Source organism: Artemia franciscana, chromosome 9 (assembly GCF_032884065.1).
Source record: "Artemia franciscana chromosome 9, ASM3288406v1, whole genome shotgun sequence".
In the NCBI taxonomy this organism is placed as follows: domain Eukaryota; kingdom Metazoa; phylum Arthropoda; class Branchiopoda; order Anostraca; family Artemiidae; genus Artemia; species Artemia franciscana.
The window spans coordinates 11538034-11563531 of NC_088871.1; the positions used below are offsets into that span (position 1 = coordinate 11538034).

At 34.6% G+C, this 25498-nt stretch overlaps 1 protein-coding gene across 3 annotated transcripts in view; it reads right to left on the bottom strand.

The window, feature by feature from the left end:
* LOC136030997 (synaptotagmin-4-like) overlaps window positions 1–25498 on the bottom strand; it is a 340989-nt gene that overhangs the window by 204258 nt on the left and 111233 nt on the right. For 2 of the 3 annotated variants that reach the window (XM_065710156.1, XM_065710158.1), the window contains exons 6-8: window positions 20918–21134; window positions 11314–11484; window positions 6183–6306 (exon numbers count right to left, since the gene is read on the bottom strand). The exons of the other annotated variant lie outside the window; for it this stretch is intronic. In XM_065710156.1, coding sequence (XP_065566228.1) covers window positions 6183–6306; window positions 11314–11484; window positions 20918–21134 — 512 coding nt within the window. The remainder of the gene's footprint in view (window positions 1–6182; window positions 6307–11313; window positions 11485–20917; window positions 21135–25498) is intronic. 3 annotated transcript variants of the gene reach the window in all.

Genomic DNA, 25498 nt, shown 5'->3' on the forward strand with positions numbered 1-25498 from the left:
GATCTGCAAGCACAATGTGGGAAATCAAATCGCTTCCCATCTCCAAATAAATGGACTAGTTCCCATTGTTATAGTACATTCAAGAGCTAATGTGCATACCATTTTTTAAATCGTCTAATGGGATTCTCTATTTTAAATTTTATCAGGGGTGAATCAGTGTATCCTTAATATACTTGGAATTGTCCCTCCCCTGGTCATTGGAGCTTACGCAAATTGTAATAAAAATCGAACATGAGATTCTTTGATGCTTCCAAATGGCACTGCCAGCGTTAATTTTTTTATTTAAGCCTGCGTTTCTTTTTTCCCACGTAAAAGGACCGTTTTAGAGTCTATGATCGTAAACAATGTAAAGTTAAGATCAGCAATGTATTGAGCATATTCTTCTGGGCTGCTTACGACGTCGCAATGACTCCTATGGCACACACCCTCGCATTTCTTACTGAAGGCTGAACCAAAATGAGCTTAACAATCTCTTTTTCGGCCTTCGTCTTTGCTTCAGAAGTTTTGTTGAAAAAGGTGTCAATAAAAGTCATCATGCAAAATTATTGGTTGAATTGGAGGGCTCTATGGATCTTAGTGACCCTAAGAACATTGGCTAGCATCCACCACAGAAGAACGTGGTGTACGACCATCTTCTGTTTTGGATGAAGGTCGGTAATAAGCTATTGTTTTGAAGGTGTGCAGTGCATACCCCATCCTCTACCAATGAAATATTATATAAACTCAGTGATTCCTTAGACACCGGTCTGTTGATGCACAGCAAAAAACACTTTACCGAGTCATAAGTTCCATATGTATTTTACCATCAAATTTGAAAAACGCGGCAAAAAGCAGTGAGGCATTGCCGACGGAGAAAAAGAATCATATTTTGAAAAACTACGTCCGTATTTTCACCGGTGTGTGTCCAATCAGATCAGTTTCCAGGATACGATCCCCGTGGAAGAAATACCCTCCTCGCATGGACCTCTCCACAAATAAGGGTTGACCCACGTCGGTAACCAAATCTATTTTCTCTTTACTTATTTTAAAAATTAAATCCATCACCAAATTAGGAGTTAAAAATAATAACCCAAACCCAATCCAAATTTCTGATAGATTTTGTCCGTGTTTTTACATATGATATTCAACATCATAAATACACAACTTTTCAGATACATTTTACAATAATCATCCCCGTTTTACACCCTCCTTCGACCCAAAATTTTCTAGCAAATTCTTTATCGACAGTGGTGCATTGACAATCGTGTAGTGAATCATAAAATGCTTTAATAGGCGCCAATTTTTCCCTATGTAGCCACGAGGCAGAGTTGCAGTATTCATGAGGCTGCTTACAACGTCGCAATGAACCTAAAACGTCAATAAATCATAAATTTAATCATCTGGAAAGCGCAGTTTAAGAAGAAGGAAACTATTAAAATCGTTGCTTTTCTGTACTTGAGTTAATTCACCTAGGGATTTGGGGAAAAACTATAGGAATATAAAAACGGATCTTGTTGAAGCACGCATTACCATTATCAATTGTTTTTCATTTTAAATCTAGGACTACCAGTTTCTCATATGATTTGGATATGATATTATAAGAAAAAGAACTACCTACCCATGAACCCCCTTACAACTTCACCTTTCTGCAAACACACCAAAGCCGGTAATAATTGGGTATGTAAACCGGTACAAAGTACTGTTGCTTAACATTTTAATTATGAGATTTATGGGACAGTCCACGAAAGTTACTGCAACCAATAGAGTTAAGTTAGTTAAATAATTGTTGTCGCTGACTGGAATTTGCCCACTATCCTCAACACATTTAACCTTGAAAACCATACGAATTTTCTTATCTTTATTAAATAGCTCGTCCTCTCTTGATAGGTTCATTGGGTAATTTGTATATTGCAGCCGTTAAATTGACATATTTGGTCTTTAAATAAGTTTAATCATGGCTGTACCAACACAAGTTTTCCCCTCCCTAATGTCTCAAAACCTCTAAGTGCGTGGTATTACTAGCATCTGTTTGTGCATATACAAAAGAGATCGCAATGGCTTCATTTTATTTCACATAATTCGAGTTCAACGGATCGTACACGTCCCTTGGTTTGGCTTCTGTGTCCAACGTCACCTTATCACTCACCAAGAGTGATTTTTGAAAATTCTTGAATCGCAAGATGACATTGTCCTCCGAAACCGTTTCTACAGACTGGTACCCATGACGCTTAATGTACCTCAAGTAATGTCTTAATTTTTATTTTTTATGGAATCTAAAGAGAAACACTAGACAATAGTAGCATGTTCCCATCCAAATATTTTTACCCTCACATAAAACCCGACTAAGGTCAGTAATTGTAAAACAAAAATGTCCGATCGAATTACGTTCACTAACAGGCTTGTAAAGAAACCATGCCCCGTATTTCACCGATTCAATGAACGGAGCCCTAACTAAATATATTACCTCCTTTTTGTTTTTACGTTCCCCCTCTTCAAATTCTATATCATACTACTACGCTATAGCACAAATCTTTAAACGTTCGTTAGCCCTCTTAAAAATATCTATTCCTTTAAATGTTATAGGATATAGTCCATTTAAACAGTTAAAATATATTTCAGGAAACTCTGCCTCATCCTCAAACTCTTTTGTCTACCAAATCGTCCAAACGTGTCTTAGTGGCATCTTTTTTCAGGGTTTTATGGCCTGCCACGAGGACTGCTTGCTTCAAGCACTAAAGGCCCATGTTGAAAGAAAACCATTGTTCACCTTTACACCCCTTTAAATCTACATTATATTCTATCAACTTTTTAATCCCGCCTCTTAAACCAAAACTCTTTTTAAACCCTGCCAAATTTATATCTAAACTTGCAATATATAAATCCACTGAACCACTCTCTTTTTCATTATAACTTTGTACTTCAGTCACAATACTGCCCTCCCACTCTAAAACACACCCTGAAAATTATGCTGGTTTCGGTGAAGTGTCTTCATTTCGGTTTGCATATAATAAGACGACGGTTCATCCGACTTCTCATTTAAATGAAAAAATTGCCTAGTTGGCTCTAATGCTATCCTACCTTCCCCTCCTGAATCTGCCTTTCAAGAAGGGCTAGAATCTTGCTTGCATATGAGTGTACTATGTTCGAAGGTTCTGAAGAAATACTGCTACCAATAAGTGAGTTAAAGAGATATCCAAACTCAGCTCTAAGGACATAAACATTGCGCAAGGCAGAACTAGACAAGTAAAAATTAAGTAATTTAGGGGTGAACTGCTACTACTTGGTCCTAATCGCTCCTGATCTTTTAATAGCCTCTCAACCTCGTTGGTTAGAACTTCCTCTAGCAGTTGACCCAAAACTTGGAGGTCAAAGCCAAGATTAGCTACAGAAGTGTCATGATCAAAATTAGAAGAATTATACAATTTTGAATCACCCCCCCTGACTAAATTTACCCTCTCCTGTTCAATTTCCTCTGGTACCTTAATGACACAGAGACTGTTGCAAAGTGCCAGTGGTGGTGACAGTATTAGTGTCTCCATGCTATCAAAAAGGTTGTTGGCCTCTTGAGTTGGCCCTAGTGTTGCAATGTGAGCCTAAAAACCTTACCCTAAAAAAAATCCTAGTTTCAAAAAAAATTATGTTCCCCATTAAATTTGCTTCTAATAACCCAAACAGAGCCGAAATATGGCACTTATATAGCAACAAATGATATGTAACCTCATTTGCCAACAACACTATGTAAGGGGGACTGTATACTATACTTCATGTAACATGGTTTACTCTGTAAATTCTTTGTCGCCTTCCCCTTAAATCTGGCTCTATTAACCCATGCATGTGCAAAAACACGGTAATAATATGACAGAAAATGATATGTAACCTCTTTTGCCTACACATTGTAAGAAGGACCTTACACTATAGTTCATATTACATTGGTTTACTCTTGAAATTTTCTGTCGCCTTCTCCTCAAATCTGCCTCTAATAACCTACGCATAGCCAAAAATATCTTACTGATATGATAGCAAAAATGATATTTAACCCCTTTTGCTTACACTATGTAAGGGGGTTATTCATGTAATTTTGTTCACTGTAAATACTCTGTGATCTTCCCCATAAATGTACCTCTAATAACCCATGCATATCCAAAAAAGATACTGATATCACAGCAAAATGATATTTAAGCCCTTTGCTTACATTATGTAAGAAGGGAGCATTTTACCTCAAAAAGGAATTACGAATGAAACCCCTATCTGATTTAGGAGCGGTATGATAAATGCCGAAAGCTTTTATCTTGGATCCCGAATAGCTAAAAGATGTTTATTAGTTACCCATGTGTCATAATATGCTTCGATTAGCGAAAGCACTTTTGAAAGAGGGAACATATTTGAACAGTAAATCTATTTGACGTGAGAAAATAAGATTATTGTACCCTCGATAATTTTTTACGGGGAAGACATTAAGTTTTTACTTGTTAGTTTCATACTGAGAATTAAATCAGCTTGAACTTAAGTATAATCACATTATCTTTAGGGGGAGGGGGGTTACCACCATCCTTAATGTACTAAGAACCTTACCTGTAGGTATGCTCGGATCACATCCTTTTTAAAATTTCTTTTGTCACAACTCATTTCGAATGTTAGGCTGAGAAAATTTCCCGTTTGTCGACTGATTTCGTGCTCTGAAGAAACAACGGAATTACCATTACTGGTGAGAGAACAAACAAACTCTCGCATAATCCATGTAACGGGAAAATATCGGATGTTCGTATTTGTTAGCAATTTGAGGATCAATACATACCTAGATCACAATAATGATGAAAGTCTTTGTGTGTTAGCAGCAGTAAAAAACACATATTTGGCCCACAGGAAGTCCTATAAATTTGAGAATCCAAATAAAGCCCTGTGTAAGCCCACCAAAGTACCCATGTTATCTAAACAAGTAAACATTGGAGTCAGGAATTCTATGATCAGTTTTTTTACATCCAAAGGTTCTCCACTTGACTAGAATATTGAAGAAGGCCCTGAGGGTTTTCCTACCCTAAACAATTAACTATTATGTAATAAATCCCTGCGCGTAAAATGTAAACAATAACATTTGCGTCTTGGGAAACGCCTTGAAGAAACTCTGCCAAATATCAAGTAGCTTAAAAAAAGGTGCTGGTACCAGGATTTGAAGAGTTTTGGGCGTCGTCGGAGGCATTATAACTCCACTACTGACCCGTGCTCGTAGAAAAAGAAATCAGACCCTTTCTAGTCATCTCTCAAAGACTTCCTTTTAAATTCAGTGACAGGTAAAAGACATATCAGTCAGTCAATTTAATCAGACTCCCGTAAATTCATGCAATATCAGGAGAGAGATGGTTTCACAAGGAAAGTGAGCTTACATTTCATGCAAAGTGTACATCTCTTGGACGCTTTTTATCCTCTTTCGAACCCTTCAATTTCCAGTTTTCTGGAATTTTCTAAATTGGAAAAGGCCCTGTGGCCTTGTCATGGAATCCTCACTGCCGATGACTACGCCATAGAACTACAGCTTTATCTTACAATCTTGGAACTTTTAAAAGGTGATACTTCATTAACTGGATCTTCTCCAAGCGATTAACATTTTACTTGACCCTCCTACCTGTTTTCTGGTGCTGACACTGATGAAGCAAGTTATTACTTAGCATAAGATCAATGCTAGATAAATAAATTTCTTCTCGGTATTAGGTCGTGTGAAAGGTTATCTGCGATCGACGATGCAAATGATGGACTCAGTGACCCTTTGACATTAGCTGTCGAAAAAGCGAAGATAAAAAAAACTAGATTCTCATAAACTGGTCGATGATTTCTCAAAGCAGCATAGTCAGTGGTACTGCCCGTTTTTAGCATGTTTGATTAGATTTTGTTTTGTTTTTATTCTCTGTCTACAAAAAAGAAATCAGAAAAAGATCTTTGACCTCGCTTCATCCTATATTTTACAGACAGTTCGAAAACAAGACGCCTTCACCCTATTTTTAATTTATTGCTTACTAGTTAATTTGCTATTTATTTGAAAAATAATTTTATTTCGCGGAGAACCGAATATTTTCAACATTGATCCGAAACAGATGTGAATTGAATAATTTGCTAGACGGCAGTTTGTGCCGTAGACGACTTAAAAAAAATCAGTAGCCTAAGCGGAAATAACTCTTATCAGTACAAAGTTTTAGAGTTCGAAAGATTACCTGCTAGTCCTGTTATATCCATCCTTGGTAAGTTTCTGGCTTTAAGTATTACAGCAGTTAGCCTTGAGGCTGCTGGCTGGTAGCAAAGGGATACCAGAAGTTCGCCACGGCTTTGGGATTTCATCTGCAAAAACAATATGAATCATCAAATGTGAAACAAAATAATTGAAAAAACACGAAGATATTCCAAGAAAATATTTAAGAAGATATTCAATTTTGTTGAAACCAATTTTACGAAGTTTTTACTGCAATGTACCTAAGTAACAAGGCTTCCATTTCGATTGGATTTTTACCGAATTGATAAAAAAAAATTATCATAAGATTGTCGTGACAATTAAAACCTAAATAGCGTTTACATTTGATGTGTTGGTACCTTTTTCAAACCTTTAGATTTTTACCAGTTGAGCATCCGAATATTGTTAAATTATCAACAGCAGCTTTACTAAGAACGGCAAGGCTTAGCGGCAGATCCAGGGAACATATTTATCCTGACGTGGTTGCAGTTGTAAACAGGGAGCCGTCCTGGCCGAGTGGGTTGGTGCGCTGGATTCGGGATCTCTTGTCTGAGAGGACGCGGGTTCGAATCCCAGTGCACCCAATTCTTCAGTTTGGGACGAGGGTCAGTGGCGTGACTCTGTAAGCTTAGTCAGAGTCGACCCAGCTCTAAAATGGGTACCTGGAGAAATCTGGGGAAGGTAAACAGGAAGGGTGTGCGGAAGCACAGGATGGCTGGCCCCCAACCCCCCATTGCACTTCCTGGCTGAAGGGCCAAGAAACGGAGATCAGCACCGCCGGTACGGACTGTAAAGTCTAATGCCGTATCCTTTACCTTTACCTTATAGTGTAATTTACCTAAGAATCAAAGTTACACCTAAAGATATACTCAACATATTGCACCTTCAAGCATATTAACTCAAGGTCAATAAACTTAGCTAATTTACCTATTTAACAGTAAATTGGTTTATTAGTTATTACTAATTAAATTTAGTTACGTTAACATCATATTTTTATCTGTTATTGCTATATTGAATTATTTTTCTTATGTTATTTTTAACAATAAATATTAACTTAATCATTTACATTTGATGTGTTGGTATCTTTTTCAAACCTTTAGATTTTTACCAGTTGAGCATCCGAATATTGTTAAATTATCAGATGCAGCTTTACTAAGAACGGCAAGGCTCAGCGGCAGATCCAGTGGACATCTTTATCCTGACGTGGTTGCAGTTGCTTTCATAGAGTCGTCACTTGCAATTTACTCGAATCGGTCACATAAACTAAATTCTGTGGAGAAAAGGCCACTAAAATTCTTTTAAAATTTATTAACTCCCGCCTGATATGTGGAATTATTCAAATTGACTTCTCAGTTATTTGTACAATAGTATCGTTTTTGTTTTTTTTCCTTTAACAACAAAATAAGAAAAAACACTCAAGATTTTGGTTGAAAAGGAAGAAAGAAAGGGGTTTATTCATAAACATTAAAAACAAAATGTACTAAGCAAAAATGATTTATGTGTATGTGGAGATTGAAATTGGAAATAGAATGGGGAAAATATATTGTCGATAGCGATATTTAGCGAAACTGGCCTTAGAGAATGAAAATCTGCATATTGCTTTTGAATTTAAATAACCAATATTTTATTGAGGAAGAGGAAGAAAGTAATAACACAATAAGCTGGAAAAGGGATGTTAGTATGCAGTGGTATCGTTTAGGCTGGGGGCAGTTGCCCCAAATAATTTGGGAAAAACCTACTATTTTTTAAGTAGCTCTAAAACTGCTGCTCATTGTAAGTGTCAAATTTGAACTTCACTTTGAACGGATAATTTTTTTAATGAATCCATGCTCGTAGAAAAAGAGGGATCCATTACACTTCATAATCAGTTCCGAATTGATATTTTTCAATATAAGCCGCCTTTGAAACCTTATCATGAAGTAAAAACATGAGCCTAGTTAATCGCAAAATTGAAAATTGTTCTATGCTTCCTGTTTCGCTACATTTGCTCAGGTCAATTTTCCTTCAACTATTTAAAGGTGATTTTACCTCCTAAAATCTATCGGTTCAAGAGTAGATTATCTTATGGAAATGAATATACCCTCTACATCTCAAAATAGGAAAAAAATGATGTCATTGAAGAATAAAAATTTAAATATATAAATAAATTTCATACAAAAAACAATCAGAGAAATAAAAGTTTCTTTGTATAATACAATGAATAAAAATGCAGTGAATATAACTTCATGACTGAAAAAGAAAATAAGACTTAGTAATTAATTTTTTTTTTAATGATATTCGTCTTATAACTAGATAGGTCAAATCGGTTGTGGTTTGTTAATGGAATTTAGGAGAGCGGGAACCGCTACAAGAATCATTTAAGGGTTTTAATTTGATTTCCACTATTTAATTGAAATTCTGATTCTGTTATTTATCATTGAAATGCCTAATAAGCGCTGATAAAACCCTAATCCACATGTTTTGGATTCACATACTAACCCAAAAATGTAGAACTGCCTCTACGTATAATACCATGCTGACTTCTTGCTATTTTCACTTTTCTAAATATTTCCTTTAAACTTCTCCTAAAAAAAAATTGACAGAAATATGCTAAGAATTATAATTGAAATTAGTCATATGTTAGAATTATGACTGAAATTAATCATAGTTGTTAGTCATATGTAATTGTTTAGTCATAATTGTTAGTCATATGACGTTAGTCATATTAATTAGTCATATGACGGAAGCGCCAGCGCTACTTGTGGGACATTTACCTCTGCATCAGCATGCTGTACAAAATATCTGCTGAGAATAGAATAAAGTAAACTTAAATAAAATATTTATATTTTTCTCACAATTTAAAAATTTTGTTTGCACGCATAAGCGGTACCCAAACTTTTAATTTTTCTTTTGTTATCAGTTTTATCATTCAGCATTATGAAATCGAGCTTTTATAGACATAAAAACGATATTTAGTGCAACCCCCCTTCGGAAATGTATACCCTGATTTACACATCAAAAAACTCTTGTGTAATTTTTACAGAATTCGTTTTTTTAAACAAAGATAGAAAAGAGGAGGTAATTTTCAAACTCTAGGAGTCAATTTTCACTTCCAATTGGCATCCCTGGCTATTTTTACCTAATTTAAGGTTTCTGCCGCAATGATGCCAAGTATTGTTCAGATTCTCGGGATATTCTTTGTAAAGAAATGCCCAACGGATAAATTGATAATCCTAACTTTATTTTTCGAATATTTTCAAATTTGAAATACGGTCGCTATTTAAATATGGGGAATATGTCACAATATATTGATACAGAATCTGTGGCAATACTTTGACTTATCCTGTATCTTTACTTTGACAGCGCTATTGCGCTGCCTATTATTTTTGTTCTGGCTTTTTTGTGATCCACTTATATCAATACTATTTATTAAGATAAATTGGCAAACCTACGAAAAAATAAATTTAACAAAAAAAATCATAAATAATATTTCAATAAATCACATATGTTAAAAGTTTAATATGATAAACTAAATCTTACAGAGTCAAAATCAATTCAAAATTAATAGGAAATGAATAGCGCGATACCCGAGGCTATTAGAATATACCTTGTTTCAATTATGAGCTTGGGGTTGAAGGAAGTAGAGGAGGAATATGTACTGTAGCATCATTGGTTAATCTGGCTGAAAAAGCTGAGTGCATACAGCATTGACCTATTTCTTCACTACCACTTGAATAGCACCTACTTCAATAGCACCTCCGCTTGCCCCCTCCCCAATAAAATATTGTAACTACAACCCTGTTAATATGAGAAAACAATACATGGAGCTTTGTTTACCATCTTTATAAGTGAGCAATAATTGTATATTTACTTATTTTTCATCGAAAATGGCTCCTTATTTTTTTCAGGAAAATTTGTTTCTTGAAATACTCTCGCCTAAAAAAACGATCTAGATAGTTCAGAAGTTCGGGAAAATAAGAGCCTTAATTTTGGAAAAAAAAGATTTACGTCATTGACGTCATTTTGTATACATTGTTGCAGTATTGCAATGACGTTGTCACACTGATGTGGGAAAAACTGGTAATTGCAAAAACAATTGTTGTATATTGTTATATGTTGAAATCCTTAACTAAGTATTTCAACAATTCACTTACATTAACAAAAGAAAAACCAAAAGTTTGGAGCATGGTAGACATTCGGTGTAAGAAATCGGTTCAATAATCTAATATCTTTGAAAAGACGGCATAATGATTATACATTAAATTGCTAAAAGGGTGGAAAACTGGTAATTGCAAAATATTTGAATATATTTTGGAAATGAATTACAAAAATCTAAATTGTCCTCTGGTGGTGCAGTGGATTTGACCTTAGCTTGGTAATACGGGACCCAGAGATCGAATCACGCTGCAGGAATGCACTGCAGGGCCGACGCAGGGACCTTAGTAGTCAAGAAGCGCCGTTAATATATCTATATATATAAAAATAAGTTGTCTGTGTGTGTGTGTGTGAAATATCGTTTCAGAAAAAAATAAATAAAAATAAAAGAAGTTTTGCATGAGGAGAAAATGGGCTTTCGTTGATTAGATAAAATCCTGGTCGGAAAAACTAATTTTTTAACTTATCCAGAACCAGAACGAAAAGCAAATATTTATCCCTATTAAAACATATTTTTTTTTCAAGCAGCATGACATCTGCCTACTTAAGCGAAATTCAAATCCTGCCAAAGTCTACCTTCAGTTACCCTATTAACTCTCTTGCGTATTTGTTCCTAATATTTTATTTCCTTTACACAGTCTGTTTAGAATATGTTTATTAGTTGCGTTTAATTTATTTTGATCTGTCCCTACCAGGTATTTAGTTCAAAATCAGATCCCCTTAATGAAACCTGCTTGATTTTCTTCAAAACGCAGAGCTTAGACGGTGCTCTTAATGTTTAAATGGGTAATGAATATTTGCAGGGAATCATACATTAAATAAAGCCTCAATTAATACTTTTGATTGCATTATTAATAATTAAATACCTGTTTAAGATAATGTCTTTAAAGAACCTTTGCATGGAGAATGAGGCTGTCATCTAGCTCAGCCCTTCCTCTTCCTCATTGGGCACCGTTGAACACAATTATTGGATGGAAGCTTACCTTCAAATTCCTAGGTGCTATGTCTCGACATAGTAGTTTGCTATCACTAGTTTCTGTGTCTTCATTTTCTGACTCCTTTATAGCTTGGGAGACAGGGAGCAGTACTTCTCCAATAACGTCATCTCTTGAATAGCGGTCGAAACTGAGAACCACGAAATGGAGAGCCATTGACTGAAAAAGACATGTATGAAAAATTTCGTTTCAATAGCCAAAAAATTTAATTCAACTGGCTAGTAGCTACTATCCAGTAAAAAAAAACATTTCTACTAGCTAAGTATCCAGATAAGGAGTTTTGGTCATCTATATTTCAATGTTATACTATTTATGCTTCTAAGGCTATTTCTCCAGAAATAACATGGTAAGTTTCATTTTTGGCGTCATGGTGTTGCCAACGATGGTGTTGCCAACGATGGTGTTGCCAAGATAAATTTATACGAAGTATATGAATATAAGCAAGGTCATATACAGAAGAGGGGGCCTACATGTAATGAGACCCTTCCCCTGACTCGTAAAAACAAAACTATAGAAAAGTGGGGTAGTGGGGACAATCTTATCGTGGTACCCATGGCAGCAACAGGAGCAAATAAGAATCTACCTCTCCTAACTCCAGTTACTGCTCAGTTCCGTTACTTCCCAGTTACTTCTTAGCTGTATTCCTACTCCACAGTCGTAGCAGTATTAAGCCTATGTGTGATACGTTTTTTTTTCGTCCGATAGCTCAAGAATCCTTGATTAGCCTCATATTGAGAGGTCACTACAATTTTTTCTTCTTTATTTATTTATCTCGTCGCACTCTTATTTCTTTCGTCCTCGTATATGTCATTTAACGAAAACATCCACATGGTACTGCAATTGTTTGAACCATTGATAACTTAAATATGTTCATAGCGTTAGATTATATCTTAAAAAATATGCCTAAGCTTTTAAACCATTTGATGAATTGACACTGGCTCAAAGAGAGCTGGGACAAGCACCAAATGATAGTTTAAAGAAATTTTTCTATTTGAATGTATAAAATCAGTTTGTATAAATTTATTAAAACTGTTCAAGAGATACGGCTTCACTTGTTGTGACGGCTTCTATAAGAATAACCAACCTAGCTGGTGGTGTTACTTCTAGATCGAGGAATTTGGGCATTAGAAATAGGATTCGGAGTTTCGATTTGAACGATTTCAAATTCTAGTAAAGGGCTTTAACTGTGGGTGGATTTTCTTGTCTTGATTCGTCCTGTTTCTTTCAAATATCTTACACATAGTTGAATAGCCTTGTTCACTATTTTAAGTACTTTTTGATTTTGGTATGTCTTAAATTTCAGGGTTTGAGCCCTTAGCATTTGAAGACTTACCAGGCATACACCACCCAAGTGTCAATGATATGTAGCCTCCCAACAGAAACAAAAGTTATTTAAATGGCAGCAAGTAAAATTTAGGCGGAGTAAAATTCTTCTGATTTCCAATAATCAGCCGTTTTTTGTGAAACAGACGTAAACGCCATTTTGGAAGAAATTGAGATTCTAGCACTCTCTATGGTAACTTTTCGCGTACTTTCCATTGGTGCCATCTATGTTTGTCTAAGTTAAACGGCTTAGAAGTTGAATTCTGTAAACAGACGAATATCCACAAATTCTCTTGCTTTTGCCAACTTTTCTTTTTGAAATAGACGAATATTCTAAACCCAATCAAAGCTGATTCTTTTGTCACGTGGCTGGATAAACGTCTTTGTCTTTTACCAAGAAAATACACGTCTGTTTCAAATAATAGTATTATAAATGTTGGTTGACATTCGTCTCTCTCAGTCGGGTACTAGAGTACCGTTCGTCTCTTTCAATTGTAGAGATGAATTAGAGCTATTTAGGTTTTTAGTGACCTTGTCTTAGTTCATTCAAAGCTGTGTGAAGGAACATGTCTCAAAGAGCTTGGACCATGGTTCAAAGGGCTCATGACATAGCTTCCAAAAGGTAACGAGAAATCTGATTTTTCTTTGTTAAAGTTTAACTGAAAAAGAATGTGACCGCAAATGTAGGTACCCATGACTTATTAACTTAAAGATGCTTGAAGACCCGATGCTAATCCGTTACTTTATTCTTCAGCTATTCACGAATAACTAATTTTCAAATAGTGGAATTTCACTGTGATTTGTGACGGCTCTACCTGCTTTTGTCTGTGTTGTATCACGAAAAAAAAACTATTCAACAGTCACGAAAAACAACTGTTCACGCAGTGGGCCAACTTCCTGGAGCTGACCACTGACCACAGAAAGGAAGCGTTTGTACTGAGATTCAAATTTCCCCCGTGATAGTAGAATTTTGCGCTGTGAGGGCGACTGTAGACATCGTGAACGTTATGTTAGAGCAAACAGTGAAAACAAAAATCCCTTAACCCAATCAGCATAATAAAGTATATTCAGTTGAGTGATACGAAAATAAGCTGGCTTTTCAGTTAAATTTTAAGGTTGCTCGATTAACACTTAGTTCACTCCAGTCTAGTTGTCTTCCTTTTGAATTCCTGTTAGGTTTATTGTCTTTGCTATTTTTGCTCAGTTTACTTCTCTTGTACTGTAAGAGAAGTGGTAATCAAGGGTTGAGGGTCCTTTTCACTGAAATATTATGTCGTTCTTAATACATATGCCTTATTCGTTTTTACAAGACGTCAAGTGGTTTGGAAGATAGGCAAAAGGCTTTTTTTATTTTGCTTCCCCCTTCTCAACGTCCCGCTCTTTACGCTAAAGTTTTTTACTGTTTAATAAAGTGGAATTGAAAGAAAGAGTCGAACCTTAGCGTAAAGAGTGGGGCGTTGAAAAGGGAACAGCCTCTTTCATACACGGAGTAATTTCTGTTCGTTTTAAATTTTAATATCACTCCTTACTTTCAGTTAAAAAAAAACTAGTTTTTTTATTTAATATAAGCAAGAAGCGAGGCTTTAAGTACAAACAAGGAAGTTGTTAGGAGAAAATAAATGTTGAATGCCTTGATAATATAAATAATCGAAAAGCTTTCCTCGGCGAAACGAAAAATACAGTTTAAAAATATTTGTAAAAAAAAATCGAAATTTTCCTAAATGTATAAAAGTACCAAAGCAATACAAACTCCAAAACCAAAAAATAACAAGAAACTGAAAGAAATGTCCAAATATAAGGAGATCAAAGATAGAAAAATATGCATAAACGATTTTAATACACGATTCAGGGTTGGGCATTACTAACTAAATTGCGTGTTTAAACAGAAAATTCGGGTTTTTATATTTTCCTTCAACTTCTGCTTTGATGTTTATTTTAATCTTTGTCTTTTTTTACCATCTCAATTTTTCGATGTCTTTTTTGTATTTTTTTTTCCTTTGCGCTAAGTAAATCTAAGCAATTGATGATATATTTAGATTATATATTTCTCCTTTGATTATTACTGCCCTTACGTCAATTTCTTTTTTATTTATTGTAGTTTTATTTGTTTTATTTTAAAAAGAGAAGGAGACAAGCAAAACTCTTTTTCCTTATCCTTTAATTTTTTTTTCTTTTAGTTCCCTGTTGTTTATCATGATATGGATCCTTAACCTTTACATGAAAAAACTAGACCTGATTTTACTGTTTCTCATTAGTGTGGCATTTCTATCGTAGGCATTGTTCCACGCAAGACTGACTTATTCCTATCCCAATAAAATGCCAGCAGATTTGGTGCATAATAGAATTGAGTTTGTGAAGTTCATTAACTCAGGAAAAACTAATGAGTTTCAGTGAACCCTTCAGCTCTTAATTCAATATCTGTGGTTTCAGATTTCCAGTCTCAATCAAGGAAGTTTATTCCAGACCTTGCCCTTGTAGACTATTCAAGGAAAAAAGGGAAATTAAAAATATTTGATAGCAAGTTCTCTCATTAATGAAAAAGCTATATTAGCTGATAAAATTTTTAAATAGTTAGCAAATAAACATCTTTATGCGTTGATTAGATTAGTTGTAGGTTAAGCATTATAGGATTCCTAAAGGTAGAAGTAGGTCATTCGTAATAAGAAAAGCTGGAGTAAGGGTCAAAATAATAATTTGAGAAAAATATTGGTGGAATATACCGAAATATACCGGAAATATACCGGAATATACCGAAATGACTGGGTGACACTTAAAATTAGCGGCTCAACGGAAAGAAGCATGGTAATACAATCAAAGTAGTACCCTTAAATTTTTTATCTTACACTCTTTCTAGCCATTTTATTCGTATTTTCGATAAAACAACCCCCCCCCCCGCTAATTGTCCCACATATAACCCTAGGATTCATAAAAAACTAAAAGAATACGCTCAAACAAAAACAAAAAATGATTTATAATACGCTGCACGTTTCTATTAATCAGTACCACAAGTCCTTCTGATGTTATCCAAATTATAGAATACTTTTTTAAATAATCTCCATTCTGTTTGTTCCCTGAACATGGCACTTTAACTTGTAATTTTTGTTCATGTAAAATCCTGTTTCGATCCTTTAGGTCCCTTGGTTCGATACGATCATCCTTGCGGGAAAAAACAACAAAAAAACATCTTTCTTTGACAAAAAACACACTTCCAAATATTTCCTAGATAAGAGGCTGAAACCTCTACAGCGGGGTTGTCTGATAGTTTTATAGTTTGAGAGTGCGGCAGTTGCCTCAGAGAGTAGCCTACATTTTAATGCCTAAGCATCCTAACTCTCATTGAGCCTTCCGCTAAATACTAAACTAGCTGTAAGGAAAGGAATGGAGGTAGAAATTGACATGCAATCCCTTCTGATTCCCGGGAGCATTTCTGGTCTACGCCGTTATTATAAAATCAGCAGTTTCATTAAAGAGCATTAAAGAGTATAGACGATAGACGACGAATATATATATAGTATAGATATAGACGATATATAGTCGATATATATATAGATATATAGTATAGACGACGAATACATTTGCTCGTGAAAAGAGTGGCCCCGAGACGACCACTTGGTCAAGTAAGTCAAGTATCATTAAACCCCAAAATAAGCAGAATTTATTCCGTATAAGATAGGGCCGCGCCCTTCCCATTCTCAGCCTCCCGCTCATGGTGGTAAAAACTTCACAGGATCCTCATTCAATTAGAAATAAGAGTTATAGCCCTTTTCTTAAGTTGGAAGTGATTGCAGACCAACCAGCCCCTGTCCTAGAAATTTTTTTGATATCTTGTCCTTTTGTTACCCCTTAGGAAATCTGATCGAGATTTTAAGGTACTTATTTTGTACTTTCCTTGTGGCTGCTTAATTCTGTTTGCGGGGAATTTTCGGGGGAATTTTCAATGGGGGGAAGAAGTTTTCCGGGGGAACAGTGGCCCTGATTGTTTTTATATCATAATATGTCATGTTTTCCTTGTAACCTATTTTTTGTATTTAAGGTGACAGCTGATTTTATCTGCGACCAGCCGGTTGTCGGTGTTCCCGATTTTACCGCCTAAATAGGTACGACTTTTCTGTTCCGACACCAGCCATGGCTTCGTTTGTGGGGGCGTAACAGGACAGCTATTCTTCAATTTTTCGCATCAAACCTTGCTTTCAGGAGTCTGGATGTTACCGGGGCAAACGGCAATAGGGCCATGCGTGAGGTGTTATTCAGTATTATACCGCCTTTTTTTCTGACTGCCACCAGACCAGAGTAGCGTACGGCCTTTGCCAATGTCCTCTTCACCATTTCAAGGGAGATGCGTTTAAGTAACTCTAGCTATTGTCACTAAGGAACTTGGGACCGGATTGACTAGGCGCACGAAAGCTCCAAGTGGTCTCATTTATGCCACCATGGTCCACAATATTCGGAGATAAACGTCCATGGGCGGTACGGCATCGAAAAGGGGTTTAATATGGTTAGCTGAGGCTGAATTTTTTGCTCCATTCGTAGCAATAGGAGTTTTGGGAGAATGCTGTTAGCCCAACCATCCCAAGATGCATTTGGTTCTCCATGAGTAAACGGTATAAGAAGCATGTAGAGGTTGTTCTTCACAAATTCCCATAGGAACTAACTCCAGACAAGCAATATTACCTCACAGAGGCTGTTGTCCATAAATATGGATCCTACGCCCTATCACAGTTGTCCTATAGAGGATCCTTCCATGAAGATATATATCTCTATAGAGGATCCTTCCATGATAGTCTTATAGTACCCAAACAGACACATCTTTATTTGTGTTGGGTTCTCATTATTTGAACATGTGATTAGCGAAATTTAGAATTGACTTCGGCTGGCCATTCTCAAACAAGACATCGATGATAATTGATGATTTGGCCACTGCATTTAAGAGATGGAGAATAGAAACCTTATTCCAATCAATACGAGTAAAATAAACAAAATCCTTTTAGTTTGTGTTAAACCAAATACCTGCCCAAAACGTAGCACGCACTAATATATTTGGAAAGCAGGAATTGTTTTTAAAAGCAGCACTTTTTCTGTCGTTCGGATTAAAACCATTAGTTCTTTTCGAGAGGCAACCCTGGCATCGCAAAAGCCCTCAATAACACAGTTGAAGTAATTATCAAGCGCATCATTTTTTTTTTCTTTTTAAATCTTAAATACAAGAAAAACAATTTTGGCCTCAAAAAGTGTAATCCTCAAGCTTTTCTCCCAGCGAGAAAACGAGATATAACGCCTTTAAAAACGAGCAAAATATGTATATCTTGATAACAAAAGTAAGAAACAACAAAACAGACTGGATATTCACAATATTAGATTAGAAACAAGGGCACAAGGGAGGGGTATGATGGGTATACGACCCTCTCTAAACTCCCAATGTTTACAAACAACACAGATCATAATAAATTCATGTGTACATCCCTTACGTAGTTTAATTTTTGTCTTGTAAATTCAAACAACAACTATTCAAAACGTCTTTTTCCACTTAATATATTTAGGTCACACTATGCAAAAATACTCTGAACGTTACACTATCCGTCATGAAGCCCTAGTAGCAGTTAAGCAAAAAGTATATCAGCAGTATACACAAAAAAAGGACATATACACCATCTGACGAACTCGCGGTAAGCTTTGGGATATGATCATGGGCGTACGCAGGAGGGGCAGCTGTCCCCCCTCTTAGAACCCCTAAATTACACTATATATCGAGGCTTTTAATCCTAACTGACACTTCAACGAACTTAAACTTGATTTAAAGACTTCTCAGTCCAGTTTACACTAAGTATATTGATTTTTCAGCTCACCTTACACTGTATATTATTATAACTCTTAGCATAAAATACATTGGGTTAAAACACTTTTCGCCACTAACTTGAGAAAGTTGCCCATAGCTGATATTAATTTTAAAATGTTTGTAAGGACAATTCAAGTTCAAAATCTCATGTTCTCAAATTTCAATCCATCCTTACGGTATTTCAACTAAGTTTATTATAAAAAAAATATATTGTGAAATAGGCTATGAAAGTATGAATTCATCTATGTGGGATAGGTATGACTGTGGGGTTTGAAATTCTCCTGTAACTCCAGAACGGGAAAACAAGGATCACAAGGTCTCATCAGAGCGAGATTTAACCATGGAGGAGCAATTTTATTTAGGAACAATTTTTCTTAGGAGGGATTTTTGGCAGGAGGAATGCTCCATGGAGGGGATTTTAAGGCCTTCTTTGCAAAATATTCAGGAATTCAGTTTTAAAAGCAATTTTTTCCAACTGTGAGGTAGGGGCAACATTAAAACCTTAAATGAACAAAAATTATTCCATATAAAGGGCTGCTCCATCTTCTGCCCCTTACACACTACACTATAGTATTTTAATATTTAAAAAAATATTCTTATTTCAATTCACTAGGGTTTTGTTGGTATAGCTATGACAGAATTATACACTTTTTCCTGACATGATGAGTATAAATGCGACAGAATAAATAAAAAACAAGCAACAATTATCCATAACATCCATTTAGATCGATTCCATTAACATCGATAACATCGACATAACAAAGATTTAGCTCTAATCCAAGAAGACTATTGCTGTAGTTAATTGATGATTTTATTTGTAAAGAATTAAAAAGCTAAGAGAGAACTTGGTGGCAGCGTAAAGTTTCGCAAACTGTCAATATAAACTCAGCGCTCCCCCCCCTTCCATCATAGAATTGGCTGCCACCCCCCTCCCTACACCAGATGTTGCCCATTGTCTTTTTTTTTTAATACATCTTTTCGTTGGCTCTTAGACCTGTTGATACATTTGAACTGTTGAGTATTTATGATGTTGGTACATTGAATAGATAGCGCTTTGCTTAAAAATTAGCGAAAAATAAAGTTTTTATTTATCTTAAACCAACATCTCGTTAGCTCTTCGAATTGTTGAACTTCGAACTTTAAACTGTTCATACGTTAAGAAGCGGTTTAGCAAATGAGCTTTTTAGGATTAATCGAAAATATTAATTATAGGCTAAGTAGTATCGGCATCCCAAAGGTAAAAGTAAGTCATTTGCATAAGAGAGCTGGGGAAAGAGCTTATCAACTTTGTTAAGTACCGAAATCAGTACTCCACGTCCCTGAGGTTAGATCCCATTAAGTTCAATTACTAAAATTAGCAAACTGCGGCCCAAATTTTAAATAAATCATACATTGCCCGGGTACCAATGAACTGACTTTAATCTTGTCAAAACTATAATGATAACAATATAAGAAAATTAAACCAAAGTAAAAGCGATTCCTGAAAAAAAAATAGATGAGAGGATATCATGATATCAAAGGATATCAAGAACGAGAAAGCAAGATAAGTTAGTTCCCGTTAAAGCAAGAACAAACTCGATATGGTAAGTCTTTCGTCCCGGTTTTCGTCAAAATGTACAATAAGAGTTAATATTATAGCTTGATTTATATTTTCAAGTATAGTTTGATTTTGAATATGTTGTAAAGAAACACAAATCAGCGATAGCTCTCAAGTTTTTGCTATTAAACCTATCTACTACTACTACTACTACATGTTTAGTATTTTTTTTAACCTTTAAAAATTGTTAAATTTCGGTATTCCCAGGTCTAGGCCCCCCCCCCCCCCAGATAAATTAGTAAAAAAATCTATCGGTAATCAAATTTATTACTATTATCCCATTATTTTTCTTATTTGTTTTAGAAATATTTATTATAAACCAAAACCAAAACAGCAATAACAGACATTCCGAGAAGTAAAAATCTTGTCCGAAATACATCCGTAGCAAAAATACATTAGAAAATAATGCAGGACAAAGAATTTTTTTTGCTAATAGTACGGCCTAATCGGCGCCACAAGCCTTACAACAAACAAATTCAGCAATACCAATAAAATCATACCCCTAGAGGCCAAAACAAATTACTGAATTATTCATTTACACCCCCCCCCCCCGAATAAACAGAGCAAAAGAAGTAAAATTCACACTTGTAAAAATAATTCCTTTTATTTCTCTCTTGAAAAAAGAAATATCACTAAAAGAAATATATTGAACCTTGGATTATAATGTTGAATGTACAGTGAGGACTGTGAACCCACTCACCTCCAGTTGTCTTTTTCATAGAAGGTAAAGTCTTCCTCCTGCAAATGAATGATGGTTTTCCTCAAAAATCAAGGTTTTACCTCTAAATCTTATACTATGGGGTAGAATACAAGGTACTGAAAATTTTGAGGCTGCTTACCTCCAGCTGATTTTTGCTAATGCCATAGAAGGTAAAATCTTCATCATAAAAAGGATTAACAGTTCTTCTTACAACTCGAGTTTTGACCTTATGCTGTTTCTCAGGAAGAAGCTGAAGCTTAACATACGGGTCGGTCGAGGAACCAGAAACATCTTTCACAGGGAGGCCTGCACATTTCACTATAACCACCATCAAAGCATTCTTTTCAGCATTATGCCTGGAAATAAAAAGGTGGGCTCGTTAGCTCAGAATGAGCAAGGGGGTACAATGAGCAGGGAGTGGAGGGATACTGCTCCACTAAAGATAGACTTATTTAACATTTGTCCTTTCTCAGATTTGCTTAAAGGATCAGGTTTGCTTAAAGGATTTAGAGCATAGACTTCACAAGAGTGCAGATTATTGATGCTCCACTTTAGCTTCAAAAATGTAATAAATATTAAAAAAAAACACACACACACACTCTTCTCGGTGTGTTAGAACCCAGAAGCTTAAAATTTCTGATAGAATCCCGTCTGTAGTATAAATTAAGCACTTGTCTTTAGTGATTTTTTGAAAGTGACAACCGATGTCGTATTTCATTTACTCATCAAGTCATTTGTCAATTTCATTTAGTCATTAAGTTGCAAAGTCGGCTTGGAACCATAGTAACGAGAAAAAAGAAAAAATCGAATTTAGGCTATCAAGTAGAAAATCTATTTCATTGTTTTCTTCAGCCCTGAAAAGTTGTTCACTCCTCATTCGATTTAGGAAGAAAGAAAACCAAATTTGTTTCTTGTCAACGCAGTAACGGTAGTGACATCCTAGTAAAGTTCAAAAATGACATATTTAAGTTGATAACCGAAAGGAGAACTTTAGAAAAAGTATAAGGGAAACGAAATTTTGTATGCCGCTACTGTTTGACAACAAGAAGGGTCTACTGCACCTGGTCTACATTCATAAATTGGCAATCACTAGCAAAAATTACTTCTATATTGTGGGGTAATTGAAGCTTAAAATATCAATTTACTTAATTTAATTATATTGATATTAATTTACTTAATTTAATTATATTAATATTTATTAATTCAATTATTCAATTAATTTAGATTAATTAATTATTAATTTATTAAATTAATTTAATCGTATAATATTTAAATTTTAATATTTTTTAGTTCTTTTTAATATTTTTAATATAATTTTAAATTAATAGTTACTAATTTAACATTTAAATTAACATTATAAATTAAATTAATTTAATTTAATTATTAAGTTAAATCACTCTTAAGAAACCTTGTGATCCTTCTTCTGGCACAAACCACAATATTTAATGAACAATCAAGAAAATCAGCTTAGTTAAGTGAAGTTTTGAAATAGATGCCTATGTTAACCATTTATGTTGTAGGAATTATGTGGAAATTTAGAAAAAAAGCTCTATCCTGTGGCATGGTTTCCTCCTCAACTGGAATGCTCATTATATAGATTTTTGATACTTTTAAATTGATTGGTTGGCTAAGTATTCTTAACTTATAGCAACTTGGTCCTCTTTGAATCAAAATTGTAGTTGATGCCACTAACTAACGCAAAAAACAATATTTTTTCTTATCACAATCTTTTTGGATACTTAAATAGGGCACTAGAACTTTCAATTTCTAACTGAATGAACCCACTTTTCCAAGGTTATTGGTTTGTTACAGTCATACCTTGTAAAAATACCTGGTAATTATAAATACCTAAGTAATTAAAATACCTGGTAATTCCCTACTGGTGATTTCTATTTTATTGCCCTTCAGCCAGGAAGTGCAGTGTAGGGCTGCGGAAGTCATCTTGTGCTTTCGCAAACGCTTCCTGTCTACTTCCCTCAGATTTCTCCAGGTACTCATTCAGAGCTGGGTTGACTCTGGTTGAGCTTATAGTGTCACGGCCCCCGTTCCGAACCAAATAATCAGGACACCCTAAATCGAACCCTTTTCCTTGTGGATAAAGCATCTCAAGGGTAGCGTACTAATCACTAGGCTAACGAATTTATAAAATATTAAATTTGTTCTCCTTCATGTGTGTCTTATTTAGAAGGGCTGCAACAGCACAGAAATTTTAAATAAATATTCATTGTCAAGCTTGAGGCCTTTATGATTTGATAGACTCTTTGGGCAAGCGAGTTCGACTCTGAACAAATTTGAGCTTGTTGAGTTTAGTCTCACTCCTCGTAGAGCTATCAAACAGTTCGTGGTAACGAACTGTAGTAAGGAGCGACCCGGCTCAATAGTAACCAAAACTCTAAAAAATGGAATTTTGATACCAATAGCTACATCAAAAGAATCGCATTTTAATGCTGGTTTTAAATATATAAGTTTCATCAAGTTTAGTCTTACCCATCAAAAGTTACGAGCCTGAGAAAATTTGCGTTATTTTAGAAAATAAGGGGAAACGCCCCCTAAAAGTCATAGAATCTTAACGAAAATCACACCATCAGATTTAGCGTATCAGAGAACCCTACTGTAGAAGTTTCGAGCTCCTATCTACAAAAATGTAGAATTTTGTATTTTTTGCCAGAAGGCAGATCACGGATGCGTGTTTATTTGTTTTTTTGTTGTTTTTTTTGTTTTTTTTTTCCCAGGGGTGATCGTATCGACCCAGTTGTCCTAGAATGTTGCAAGAGGGCTCATTCTAACGGCAATGAAAAGTTCTAGTGCCCTTTTTAAGTGACCAAAAAAATTGGAGGGCACCTAGGCCCCCTCCCACGCTAATTATTTTCCCAAAGTCAACGGATCAAAATTCTGAGATAGCCATTTTATTCAGCGTAGTCGAAAAACCTTATAACTATGTCTTTGGGGACGACTTACTCCCCCACAGTCCCCGTGGGAGGGACAACAAGTTACAAACTTTGACCTGTGCTTACATATAGTAATGGTTATTGGGAAGTATACAGGCGTTTTCAGGAGGATTTTTTTGGTTTGGGGGAGGGTTGAGAAGAGGGGGATATGCTGGGGGAACTTTCCCTCGAGAATTTGTAATGGGAGAAGAAAATTTCCATGAAGGGAGAGCAGGATTTACTAGCATTATTTAAAAAAAAACAATTAAAAAATAAAAGTGAAAAAGCTTTTTCAGCTGGAAGTAAGGAACAGCAATAAAACTTAAAACAAACAGAAATTATTACCCATATGAGGGGCTCACCTCCTTCTAATACCTCGCTCTTTACGCTAAAGTATTTTCGGTAATTTCAACTACTTATTCTACGGCTTTTGTGATTCAGGGGGTCATTCTTAATGAATTGGGATAAAATTTAAGCTTTAGTGTAAAGAACGAGGTACTGACGATGGGGCGAATCCCCTCGTATATGTAATAAAAACATGAGAATACAAAAGTTCTTTACGTAAGCTAATTTATAAGTTACGTAAATCTTTTACCAATAAAAAATTCGTAAAAAATTAAAAGTTCTAGTTGCCTTTTTAATTAACCGAAAAATCGTACAAAAATAAGTTGTCTGTGTGTGGATCTGTGGATCTGTGGATCAGGTGACGTCATGTTTGTCCGCATATGACGTCTGAATTATTTCACACTAATACAAAAGAAGAAAAAAACTACAAAAAAAAACTAAAAAGAAAAAAAAACTAAAAAAGCTAAAAAACTAAAAAAACTAAAAAAAGGTAAAAATCTAATAACTAAAAAAAACTGAAAAAAATAAAAAAAGGCAAAAACTACAAAAAAAATAAAAACTAATAAAAAAACTAAAAAAGCTAAAAAACTAAAAAAACTAAAAAAAACTAAAAAAAAGGTAAAAAACTAAAAAAAACTAAAAACTAAAAAAGAAAAAAACTAAAAAAAACTGAAAAATAAAAGAGAAAAAGAAAACTAAAAAAATATGAATAAATATATATAAAAATAAGTTGTTTGTGGGTTATGTCTGTCTGTCTGTCTGTCGAGTGACGTCGTGTTTGTCCACATATGACGTCTGAATTATTTCACACTAATACAAAAGAAGAAAAAAAACTAAAAAAGGTAAAAACTACAAAAAAAAACTAAAAAGAAAAAAACTAAAAAAGCTAAAAAACTAAAAAAAAACTAAAAAAAGGTAAAAAACTAAAAACTAAAAAAACTGAAAAAACTAAAAAAGGCAAAAACTAAAAAAAAAAACTAAAAACTAATAAAAAAACTAAAAAAGCTAAAAAACTAAAAAAAAAAAAAAAACTAAAAAAAGGTAAAAAACAAAAAAAAACTAAAAACTAAAAAAGAAAAAACTAAAAAAAAGGAAAAAACTGAAAATAAGAGAAAAAGAAAACTAAAAAAATATTAATAAATATAAAAAATATAAATATAAATATAATATAAATTAGCAATCAACAAAGCACCGAGACACAAATGACGACCGGGACACAGGGAGTATAAATGACGACCAGGACATAAGTAAAAAAAAAAAAACTAAAAAAACTAAAAAAATGGTAAAAACTACAAAAAAACTAAAAACTAATAAAAAAACTAAAAAATCTAAAAATCTAAATAAACTAAAAAAGAAAAAAAAGAAAAAAGGAAAAAAATAAAGGAGAAAAACAAAACTAAAAAACGAATGTATATACAGACCGGGACACCGGGATACAAATGACGACC